This window comes from Sitophilus oryzae, unplaced genomic scaffold (genome assembly GCF_002938485.1).
Source record: "Sitophilus oryzae breed Bouriz unplaced genomic scaffold, Soryzae_2.0 scaffold_1508_pilon_pilon, whole genome shotgun sequence".
Taxonomy (NCBI): domain Eukaryota; kingdom Metazoa; phylum Arthropoda; class Insecta; order Coleoptera; family Curculionidae; genus Sitophilus; species Sitophilus oryzae.
The window spans coordinates 696778-709584 of record NW_022146179.1 but is presented as its reverse complement, the minus strand read 5'-3'; the positions used below and the strand labels follow the sequence as shown (position 1 = coordinate 709584).

The following is a 12807-nucleotide window of genomic DNA, read 5'->3' as shown; positions in this document are numbered from 1 at the left end:
CTTTTACCCTCAAAATTTGATTCGAATTGCTAAAAGTACTTGGAAGAAAATTATAACAAATCGAAAGAATATGACGACTTTAACACCCTGTAGCTACGAAACAACGCAGAATCGGACCTATGTTGATATGAAAAATAAATCTTACTTTTATGTGAGGAATCTCCCCACGAGAGATGGCACATGTTTTTTGAAACATCCTGTAGTAGTAAAAGCGTTTACAGTTGTTACACGGAATGTGAAGTAAATTTAATTTAAGAAAATTCTTATCAAATTTTCTACTTCAGTTTCTCCCGTGTATGAAGTCGCTACAACCTATCTGTATACTTCAATGTAAGATGTCTATGAATTTGTTGTTATTTGCTACACATATTAATTATCATTATGTGTTAACCGTAACACATATATGTGTTTATTCGTAATACAAAGCAAAAAGTCAAAAAATATGCGGAAATAACTAAAGAAAATGAACTAGTTTGCTAGCAAATGGCGGAAGCAATAAGCTTATGAACATTAACAGTACAGCAACTGTATTTTAACCGCTTAAAAAGGCGGATTTTAAGAAAAAAATGTACCTTTATTAAAATTTAAGAAACGTATAAGAATACATTTTGTTTCCCTTTAATATATCTAGAAATTTACTCGTATACAGATAACAGGTGTATGTATCATTTCTAAATTTACTGTGTATAAGTCTCGATATAAGTATTATTAGGAAATCAATATGACTCAAGTATATCTCAAATTCTTAAAAAAATCAAATTGTCTCATAGATCTATCAAGAAAAATCCAGTATAATTAAGGAATTAACTATTAAACTTATAACATTTTATCTCAAGATGATGGATAAAATTAAAACTTCTAAAAATCCTTGGCAGTTAGTTATAACAAATAGATTAATAGAGTTCCTAGAATATAACCAAAATCATGTTTTTGTCATATACCACTGGGTATAGAATTCACAGATACACGTACATTCTTAGAGGTTATTACTAAAATTTCAAAAATTTCACTTACTACCAAATATACTTACTACTAAATATTACTAAAATTAAAAAAAAACATGATATTAGCTCGCTAAATATTGTTCATATTTTGATATACCAGGTGCGTCTCAAAAGTAGCTCACCCCTATACCTTTTTTTTCAGATAAAAAAACGAGATTTGGTATGTCGGTATATGACATAAATTAGGATTGATTGATACATTCAATTGTTTTTGGTCAGTTCCCGTTTGACCGAAAATGACTACAACTTTTGATTTTTAAATGACACCCTCGGCATTTTTTTACTATTTTCGATAGAAAATAACACACTGAATAGAATGACATATCATATGTCAACTTTTGACTTTTTCGCAATTTGAAATTATAACATGCAGTTCATAACGAAAATTTGACTCGAAATACTAAGTGTGTGGTATCAAATTATATTTTATTTAATATATTAAAAAATGCTTTTGTCAAAGATGCTAATGAGCTACCCTTGTTCCATTTGAAAAAAAATGAGATATTATTAAAAATATAATTTGCTCATGTTTTAACCAGCCAGTGCAAGGCACTAAAAACATTAGACGATAAAATCTATTTTTCCAAAAGGCTCCTTCATTAAGAATTAGAGTTTTTAACATAGCCATGGCACTCTAGATTGAAATTTAAAACACGATTTTTTATTAAGCGAGAATGTCAAAAATTGACATATGATATGTCATTCAATTCAGAATTTCATATCTTATCGAATAAAGTAAAAAAAATACCGATGGTGCCATTTAAAAATCAAAAGTTGTAGTAATTTCCGGTCAAATATGAAGTGACCAAAAACAACATGTCAATCAATCCTAATTTATGTCATATACCTATGGTCATATACTAACATACCAAATCTCGTATTTTTTTTTGAAAAAAATAAAAAAGTTATAGGGGTGAGGCACTTTTGAGACACACCCGGTATTATACCATTCCTAAATCACATTAATTCTAAAGATGTATTACTAATAATTCTTATTCCTCTGACACTTTTAGTTTGGGTAATTTTCGAGTAGGATATTCGTCAGTGGTTATGTAGAAAGAAACTTATGAAATTCGTGGTTTTCGACATTATTATTATTAGGTATGGTTTAATACAGTGCAGTGGTGACTTAATCTTTTTTTGACTCTACACTATAGTTTGAAACATTAGTAACTATTAGATATAGCTAAAAATTACATACTAATCGAAACACAAAACAAGTTTCATCATCTGATGATGATGCTCATATCTACTGAAACGTAGTTTTCAATATGCCATTATTCCAAATGTCATTCTCATTTCAAACAAATTTTTAAAATGATAATGAAATTCGGAATAATAGTGTGTCAGTATTATTTTTAAATAGTATAAATCAAGTAAACAAAACTATCGAACTTCATTGAAACGCTTGGCTATAAAATAAACACAACGAATTTCTAGATAGTACCGTTATAATACGTAAATAACAGATATATAAAAATTAAATTACGTTGTAAATTATTAATGAGATAAAAAAACGTAATAATAGTGTATTTATAGGTATGTACTATTGAATTCAATAATGTTACCAGTATAGTTCAAGGTATAGATCTAAGAACTATTGGTTTAAATAATACTAATTCAAATTTCTTAATAGAAAAAATCAAGCAGTTCCAACGTTCTCACTTATATCGATTGTAACATTCTTTTCTTTTCCGATTGGCAACGCTATTGGGTAAGACCCGGCAACGTTGCGCGACCAAAGTTGTCAGCTGTTGCCCCGCTGACGTAACGGAGGCACGTCCGTTTCTGACGTTTCCCAGCGGATCACAATAGAGATGGGGCGTTTTTCGGAATAATATCGATAGCAATAGGTATATGGTTTCAAACTTAGAAAAGTAAGTAGGTATTAACTTAGGAGTAACGATTATATCAACAGGCATTTTAGAACACTTCCATTTGGAATTAATTTTGCAAGAAATACTCGGAATATATCCTTCTCGAGATCCTTATATAGCTATATTTATAACTATCGATATTTTTCGACGTCTCTATAGAGAAATGATGAGGTTTCTGACAGCGTTGCACTGTTTCTAGAACATACCTGAATCTCAATATATCTGTGAGCTCCCGTGTCCCAGACCCTCAAATACCAGAACAAAGATCCTGTAATTATTACCTAGAAATGTAATGGTACTTATACTATATATAGAAATATAGTGACAACTCTCTATAAAACTAATAAGTTTGCATAGAACGAACCTAATAGTTATATTATTACTACTTACTTACTTTACTTATTATAATAGTTTCTGTTGTTGTTCCGATGTATGGCGGCTCAATATAATTAAAGACTGGGTTCAAAATAAAAGGTGGCTTTGTGTGATGGTTCAGGTACCTGTCTGGCATGATCAATTATGGTACATCAGGTCATTAAATAAAACAAAAAAAAACAGGGCTGTAACAATTTAAGAGCCACCAGAAAAATAAGTTTCTAAAGATAGACATACCATATTTCACAGGATTACCACAGCTGAGTAGAAATTTATGATTTACAGAAATTTAACGAAAATCCAGAAACCTAATGCAAAAACCAAGGCAAAAACTTTCGATCTGTCTAATGGGCAAGAAAATTTCAGTGTATTATAAAATATAATCAGTATAATCCCCGGATTGTCTTTCAAGAGGAAAAACTTTTTTATTATTAACTTTTTGAGAATAATGTATTCTACATAAAAGTTTTTGATTTTTCTAAAATGATAATTCCGTTTATACTTCAAATACCTTCAAATTCTTTAAAACAAAATTTTCATCCTTATTAGAGAAAAATCGAGAGAAAAATAAAAAAAGATGAAAATATTTTTCCATTTCCAAACGCGTTTCTATGGTGATACCGTCTTTATGTTTTCATTCTTTGATGGATAGTTGTTACCACACATCCCTCTTGTTATTACTTAGATCTTGTAAACTTTTATAAGATCTAAGAGTTATTCTCGGAGATATTATTAATTTTATATAATATGATAAAGAAGCACAACATTTATTTAATTCAATACTACGGAAAAGGTTAATACATATAATATATTTTGTGCTTACATTTTAAAATAGCAAAATATAAGACTTTACTTCAAATTAATAATAACAATAACCTTGCAATAACCATCTTTCATATTTTTTTTTCTTATTTTGTATCATGACAACCATCTATCAAGGAATGAAATCGAAATTATATTACCATAGAAACGCGTTTTGTTTACGTTGTTTGGTATAATATTTTAAATATTATATTATCTCAATTGTAGGTATAGTATGCCCATACGTATATGATGCCATGTATGATGCCTATCTATCTCATCAAAATATCAGCATCATTCAAAGTTCGTATGAGAGTTTGTCAAATTAAATTTTCGATTGTTTGAAAAGCAAGCAGTATTTATTAATTGTATTTCTTTTTGATTTATATATTAATAATAACTTTTAGTAATGTTCTTCATTTATTACATTGTAATTAATATTATTAACAATGGATAAATTTAAAAATGTTCTATAATGGTAATTTAATGGAAAATCCAATATAACATCGGTAAGTAAGTGTTGTTTAATTTATCCTTAAGAATTCAAGTTAAGGTCTTGTTGTAATAACTATACACATCACTAATATTATTTATATGTTAAAACGCCTCTATATTATGCTTATAAAACATGTTTAAAAGCGAGATTTACGTACTATCAGGGATGCTTAGCCCTGTGGGGGATCTAGACCTTCTATACCACATGTAGGTTTATTACAAAATTAACCCTCAAACATATTTTGGCTTTTATTGCTTTTTTTGGAATGAGTTTTCAACATAGCGACTGATAAAAATAGAGTTTATTAAACACTTTTAAGTTTCCTATGAATTTTGACAGTTGCACATGTATCAAGGACGATTTCATCTAATTAAAAATTACTTAAAGCCCCAATGAAAATATTATTGTTCATTATATGTGTAATATCATCAGTACAGAAATGTGACACTGGATAAATTCATACTGTGGTTTAATGAACCGTATGCAGGTATTCAGTTTTCTGGGAATTTTAACAAATGCAATCAAAGACATTTATCAAATTCAAAGTCATTTAGGAGGTGAATAAACGAACAAGAGACTTACAGCCAAAAAATGAAAAAGAAAACATAAAATAAACGCACTGGAATTCAAAAATCAAGGGTTTAATGAACCTATTTTTATGATTTCACTGAATTTCGACAGATACGCATCAAGGACGGTTCATCAAATTAAAAAGCCTGCTAGAACTTCTCACAGTGGTCTACTTTTTTTTAAGTCATTTTGTGGTTTTATGAAGCACCTTCATTTTTCTCGGAGTTCCGACAGTTAAGTACTTACACATCATACAGACGTTCCATCGAGTTCAATTCCCAAGCCCACTTGATTACGAGATATTTATAGCACTCCGCCCACCGAAAACTCTCTCCGTGTGTATGTGCCAAACGTAAATAAACAATGCATCTACTCACCGACTTGAAGGACATTGTCTACGCATCCCGTCTCCAGCAGTTTCATGCCCTTGCAGAAGGCCAAACTACCCGGTTCTTGGTTGCTCTGTACCCTGCTCAGGCTGGAATACATGCAAATATCGCGTTCGTTCCTCGGGAAGCTCCAAAAAACTATTCTTCTTTGAACCGGTTCGGGAATTCGATTGTATCGTTCTTCGATCCGTGCAAAAGGAACGGTTTCGGCCACTTTTTTCGCCGTAATGTCTAGCAAAGAATCAGGATTTCGAGGAGCGGGGGCCCGTAAACGCAAGGGGGCACAACAGGAGGGCAGAGCGCCCACCGGGGGGCGCCGGGGCGGCAGCGCGTCGTGCGCCATACGACGCCACTAGCGGTCAGACACAGACTGACGAAAAATGACAGCGAAGGAATGACTGTCGGGAAAAGTGCAGGGGGGGATCAGGACGCACAATGTTGCCAGATGTATGTGGGCTTGTGGACTAAGCCAAGATAAGCTTTGGCTAAAAAACAGAACAAGGGGCTCTTCTACCGTATGATCGAATAAAAACGGCGTCAGCGATGGCTATGAAATGAAGATCGCTGTCATTATATGGGAAATGTCATCGATCGTCATTTCATAGCCATCGCTGACGCCGTTTTTATTCGATCATACGTCATACGGTAGTTTCTAGCCCAAAGTCTTTAAATGTATTTGTTCTAACCACGATACTGACAATTATTTATTACAAGCCAAAAATTACGATCAGAGTAGATTTACACCAGACTGAAAGCACAGTGAAAGTTTGACAAAAAAAATCAGTTTTAAAATCTAGGCATTTAAAGCAATCAATACCCAAATTTGTATTAAATTTAAAAAAAAAAGAATCGCAAAAAAGGGAGAAAACCAAAAACCAAAGCAATCAAAAATTATTCGTGAAACTTCGTGTCGGATACCCTAGTCAGTTACCGTTGGAGGCTAGATTGTTAAAGATATTGGCCCTTGTCTTCATTTTTTCTTTAAAAAATACATTATTTGCTTGTAAGTATATTAATGAAACAGCATTTTAATGAAACAATTTAATATTTATTCTCTCCTGCTGGTAACCCCCTCTTTTATGTCATTTGTTTATGTCGGCCATGTGTCACAGCCAGCCCAACCACCACAGGAAGAGGAAGATACGTAGGCAATGTTGCCCGATCTTAAAATTATCTTGAAAAGGTAGCAAAAAATACATATATTTTTATTTAATAATTTATATAATACAAAAGTTCTTATTAATCTAACACACCAAACGATAAGAAATGTACCGTCCAGCTGTTTCGGAAGGCCTAATGATCTTGACCACCTGCAAAAAAAAACGTTGAAAGTCATTATTACGTGTTATTACCCACATAACATTTCCGCTTTTTAAGTTGAAATTTCCTTGTATATTTTAAGAAAATACATTAATAGTCCTTTTGACATACGGAATGAAAGAAAAACTACCGTATGATCGAAAATAAACAGTGTCAGCGATGACTATGAAATGAAGATCGCTGTCATTTTATATGTAAATTTATATGGGAAATGGCATCGATCGTCATTTCGCAGCCAACTGGACTTTTTTTTTTCGATTATACGGCACTTAAACAAATACAGTACGTCTGTCCGTTCTGTAGCTACGGGGTATCCGTGATAGGGGAAACGATATTCTCTCCATGTTTTTCGTAAAAAATTAGACGACGCGTCCCATCAATAAAAATTCGACAAATTTGCAAGTAGCCAATAAAATGAGTGGGCGGAGTGATTTGCGGTGACGTACTCGTCAAGTCGACGTATAAAATATATTGTTGTTTATTTAAATGTTTTTTGTCCGCATTCCTTTCATAGACACAGATCCAGCAGACGTACTGTACACCCAACAGTTACAGCTATGGGAAACTTTATAATTTTTTAGTTTCAATAATATACTTAAATCAGTTATATATAAAACTACCGTATGATGGAAAAATAAAACAGCGTCCATTTGATTTCAAAATGTCGCTCGATGACATTCCCCATAATACAATTTTATAACTATTTTATTTTTTTAGATAAAAAAAACGAAATTTGGTATGTTAGTTTAGTATATGACATCAATTAGGATTGTTTGGCATATTCAATTATTGTTTTCAGTCACTTCTCCTATTTCACCGGCAATGACTAAAACTTTTGATTTTCAAATGGCACCCTCGGTATTTTTGTACTTTATTCGATAGAAAATGATAATATGTCAACTTTTGACATTCTCGCTAAAAAATCATATTTTTAATTTCAATCTAGAGTGCCATGGCTGTGTTAAAAACACTAATTTTTAATCAAGGAGCCTTGGAAAAATAGATTTGATCATCTAATGCGTGTCTTGTCCTGACCAGACGTATTAAAAGTTAGTTAAAAGATGCCCAAGTCGTATTTTTAATCATATCTCAATATTTTCAAATGGAACGAGGGTGGCTCATTAGCATAATTGGAAAAAGCATTTTTTACGAATAATGTGGTACCACACACTTGGTATTTCGAGTCAAATTGTCGCTAAGAACCGGATGTTACAATGGGCGCATTCAGTAAACACACCGGTATTAACCGGTAAAGACCTACCGATAACTTTTCATTGAACGATTAAGTTACCGGTAAGTAAATAAACCGGAAACAAAATACGGTAGGCTCTCAAGTGATCGGTGACAACAACCGGTGAGTTACCATTGGCATTCACTTTAATTTTCTGCACCGGTGGAGTAACCGGTGTGTTTACTGAATGCGCCCAATTTCAAATAAACCATATGCTAGAATGTCAAGAATTGACATATGACATGTCATTCTGTTCAGAATGTCATTTTCTATCGAATAAAGTAAAAAATACCGAGGGTACCATTTAAAAATCAAAAATTGTAGTCATTTCCGGTGAAACAGGAAGTGGCCGAAAACAATTGAATTCGTCAATCAACCCAAGTTTTTTATCTGAAAAAAATAAAAAAGTTATAGGGGTGAGCCACTTTTGAGACGCAACCGATACACAGGGTGGTCCGGAAACTTTGGCAGCATATTCTGCAAATAAAAATACGTAGAGAAGGTCGTATAAATGTATGTCCCAAAGTCCCAAAATGCTTTGTTTCGGAGATACAGGGTGTGAGAAGTTCAATTTTTATTTTGATTTTTTTCAAATAATATCTGAAGTAAGGTCACTATTTGGATGAAAATTGGTGTCTGGGAGTTTTTTCACATCGAATCGAAATTATCAATAGGTACCTGTCATCATTGACATCAATTAAACATATCGACTAAATAGTTATTAGACTGAAATCATACATTTGAAATGATTTTGTGCCAAAATTTCAACAGAAAGTGTTTTATCTTCATTTTTACGAAGAAAAAATTATGATTAATTTAAAAAAAAATAAAAAGTTCCCAATTTATCATTTCAGTCAAATAACTATCTACTCAGCATGTTTATTTATTGTCAATAATGTGATGTATCGACTATTTCCATTCTAAATATCTTGAGAACGGTTGCTCGTAGCGATTTTTACCAAAAGACATTTTTTATATAAAAAATCACGGAAATGTATATTTTTTCTCAGTAGTTTCATACAGGTACGGACGAAAAGTTACTCTTCAAAACAGTTGTTAAAACACATGTAGGTGGAGCCCCCTACAAATAGTAGTATATTGATATCAAAATCAAACTTCTCATGGGAAAAAAATCCTAGACACCAATTTTGAACCAGATAATGACATTACTTTAGAAATTATTTAGAAAAAATCGAAATAAAAATGAAACTTTTACACCCTGTATCTCTGAAACTAAGTATTTTTGGACATACATTTATACGAATTTTTTTACTTATTTTTATCTGCAGAATATGCTGCCGAAGTTTCCGGAATACAGTTCGGACCACCGTGTATAATGATAACGATCTTCATTTCCCAGCTATTTCTGACGCCGTTTTTTTCGATCATATGGTACTATTCCCCAAGTATTATTTCTTAAAAATAAATAATAGCTTATCTTGGTAAAAAATGTAAGTTAACTTGGTAAATGTAGTTTCGCAGAGTATTTCAAATTACTCATTGTGGTCATTTGGGACAAGAAAAATAGATTTGTTGCAGAAACATGTTTTTATATAATGATATAAGAGAAATCAATAAAACTTGTAGCGTGTGACGTCATCAAAGACGTCAAATATATATAATATATATATATATATATATATATATATATATATATATATATATATATATATATATATATATATATATATATATATATATATATATATATATATTTTACCTTTCATCTATTAACATGACACCTTTCATCTATTAACAGACGGAGTTTCTCAAGGAGGATGTTTTGTGATTTTGTTCCGAGTCTTCTTTGACAAATTTGAAATTCGTACTTTTGTTTAGTTATAACTGCAATTTTCATTGTAATAAAATAGCAGAACCACTAAATAGTTAGAATCAGTAACTCATCTCATCTCTTCTCAATTATTTTGAACAGGAAAGAGATCATGACAAGCCCCTTTAGCCATTAAACAGCGACAAAAGTGTCGAGAGAGGTTGTATTGTCTTTCAGCATGTATCAACTGCGCTCATTATTAGTTTAGGGACTATGAGTAGAATCTCACAAAAAGACTAAAAGCCTGTTCAGAGTAGGAGTGACGCGATGGTGTTTAAGAGTGGGGGCGTTGCAGCCGCGTCGAATATCAAACAACACGCTTATTTTCAGTTCATAAAATGGCTCCAACAAGAGCAGTTCGGGCAGTTCTTTGGTTTTGTTACTGGACACGCCATGTTATTTTGGCCGATTAAACAGAAAAGTCGGAATTCACCCCATAAATAGAGAAAGACATTTGTTTGGCGAATTCCATCATTTATACTATAAATTGAGCTTTGTGTTCCATAACGGGGGTCTTCACTGAATTTCTGAAATCAATATTTGGGCAACGTCCTCCTCAGTGGAACTCATTTTAACGTCGTCTGGTCGCTGGTACGACGCGAAAAAATCAATTCAATTTGTTTTCGTCGCTGTCGCTGTAAGCCATCGCAACGCAACGCAACGCATCGCAACGCGTCGCCGCGCTGGTCGCTCTCACTCTGACTGCTTGGATTTGATAACACTAGACTATTTAACCGTCGACGAGTCGCTCGTCGCATCGCTATCGCGACGCTACGCTCGTCGCTCCTATTCTGAACACACCTTAATGCTCTAAACTTGATTTACTTAGAATTTGTTTGTGTAATAATCATAGACAAAATAGATATAATGCAAATATAAAAAAATATTTGTATATGTACCAAGTGAAAAAAAACGTGACAAAGCTACTAATTGTCTTTGAGACTTGTCAAAAGTAACAAAGTAGCTGTGACAACATTGCGATATGCAGTAGTCAAATACACAAAACATCCCCCTTTAGAACTTTTTCTTTAATGGCCATAAGTGGGAGTAAAAGACCAACCGCCCGAACAAACACTAGAGGCGCCACCGGTCATCAAATGGTGTAAAAACTGCGAAAATTTTGTTATTATTGCAATGTAAGTAAGCGATTGTACATTTTATATTTCACTTTTTTCATACCTACGACAAATATATACGTATATTGAAATTATAATTCATTTTATTTAAAAAATGTTAGAAAACAAGCTTGTAATCTTATAATTGACATAATTGTTATGGAATGTATTCCATTTAAATGTAATATATTACTTTACGATTAAAAAAATGTAAATTTAAAAAATTATTAAAAATATATACAGGCATTAATTGAAATTTTTAGTGTGCGAACAAACACGAGAGGCGCTTTATTATTTACTTTCATTTCTTAACATGACAGACGAAGTTCTAAACGGGGATGTTTTGTGGTCAAATATTTTGATGACATGCACACCAACTATTATTGATTTTCCTTAGTCATGATCGGTGGTATTTTTATCCCATTTAAATTTCTTGTCCCTATTTTGATTAGACAATGAATATGACCATAATCTATCTTACCATCTTACCTGTCCTCTTTTCAATCCAAAATATCTAGCAACAGGATCACCAGCTTGAATTCTCATAAGCATATTCTCTTTTAGTTTGTATCTATAATAAAAGAATAAGCAGTATAAGATTAAAAAGAACTTTCAAAAAAACTTACTTACCTTGCCAAAAGTTCTTGTTTTTCTTCCATGTTCATCACAACATGCTCTGGAACCAATTCATGCTCAGTAATATTAATTAACAATTCCGATTCTAAAAACTGTTCCAAGATATATTTGGGTGCCATGTCAACTAAGGACTGCTTAGCTGAAGGTGTCATACCAGCCTAAATTAATCTTTCATCTGTAATTTGCCATTTATAAATAAACAGATTAAGTTTTACCTGAACTACTATTATTGCTCGATGTATGTTTTCATCCTGCATTCTTTGACAATAAGTTTTTATAGTCTTAATACCGATTTTAGGTTCGTCAGGGAAAAAAACAAACATCTGATCTGTGGGATCATCATTATGGGCTACTAATACAATTAAATCACTTCTAGAAGGCCTTTTTTCACTAAAAAATTAAACCTTATAACCACACAATAGATATTAAATAAACTACAATGCTGTACCTGGGTTTATCTCCAAAATGTTCCTTGAACTGTTCCAGTGTTTGATCTAATTCATCTTGAGTTACTAGATAGCCTCTATCGTGGCATAACTAAAGATGGAACACAATATTTCACACATTTTATCTAAACTTCGTGTACAAATATCTATATATAAATTACCTGCATTACAGTTTTTCGAATTCGCCAGAGTTTGTAAGTTTCAGCTTCGTCATCCATATTTAAGTATTGTTAATTATTGAAAAAAAGGCTAAAATTACTGAAAATAAATGCACCAACTGTACTTACGCAAAATGGTTTATAAGTTTTGTATCTCTGAAGAACACAGCTGAAGAATGATCTTCCTTCGAGTTCAGTTTTCTAACCTGTAAAATTTGTAACCTTTTTACCATAGAATAATTAACTTAACTCTTTACTTTTTACCAGAGATATGGAAGTGGCTTTTTACCTACCCAAGGATATATAGAAGAAGGATATTCAACTCCCTATAGCGGGCTATGTAGGAAAATATGCCGTATTTTGTCGAGGAAGACGATTACGTCACGACCAATGAGCGTCGAGTATTTGAAATTGAAAACGTATAAATTGACGGTAACCTATGTTTTTTGACTCATTTCACTGACAGATGTGATGAGATTATTATTGTAATTTATAGATCCAAACGTTTTTTGAATAAATAATTTATTTTAAAGTTATATCCTAGAGGTTTGGTTTGGC

The 12807-nt window shown here is 32.3% G+C and overlaps 2 protein-coding genes across 4 annotated transcripts in view; both read right to left on the bottom strand.

Annotated features, from left to right (window-relative positions):
* Window positions 1-5869, bottom strand: part of LOC115878344 (zinc finger SWIM domain-containing protein 4-like) — an 80194-nt gene extending 74325 nt beyond the window's left edge. For all 3 annotated transcript variants that reach the window (XM_030894810.1, XM_030894808.1, XM_030894807.1), the window contains exon 1: window positions 5501-5869. In XM_030894810.1, coding sequence (XP_030750670.1) covers window positions 5501-5855 — 355 coding nt within the window. In that variant the 5' untranslated portion in view covers window positions 5856-5869. The remainder of the gene's footprint in view (window positions 1-5500) is intronic.
* Window positions 5870-6696: 827 nt separating this feature from the next.
* Window positions 6697-12455, bottom strand: LOC115878331 (DNA-directed RNA polymerases I, II, and III subunit RPABC1). The gene is made up of 6 exons (XM_030894802.1): window positions 12253-12455; window positions 12094-12182; window positions 11861-12035; window positions 11640-11803; window positions 11499-11580; window positions 6697-6822 (listed from the first exon to the last, which is right to left on the bottom strand). The coding sequence occupies exons 1-6, from the start codon at window positions 12307-12309 to the stop codon at window positions 6757-6759; spliced, it is 633 nt and encodes a 210-aa protein (XP_030750662.1). The 5' UTR covers window positions 12310-12455; the 3' UTR covers window positions 6697-6756.
* Window positions 12456-12807: the final 352 nt, after the last annotated feature.

What these genes read in the sequence shown, in the direction of transcription:
- LOC115878331 (XM_030894802.1), bottom strand. Translation starts at nt 12,309, where the DNA reads ATGGATGACGAAGCTGAAACTTACAAACTCTGGCGAATTCGAAAAACT. An exon ending in AAACAAGAACTTTTGGCAAG is followed by an intron (nt 11,581 to 11,639) that starts GTAAGTAAGTTT and finishes CTTTTATTATAG; the next exon opens with ATACAAACTAAAAGAGAATA. An exon ending in TTGGATTGAAAAGAGGACAG is followed by an intron (nt 6,823 to 11,498) that starts GTAAGATGGTAA and finishes TTTTTTTTGCAG; the next exon opens with GTGGTCAAGATCATTAGGCC.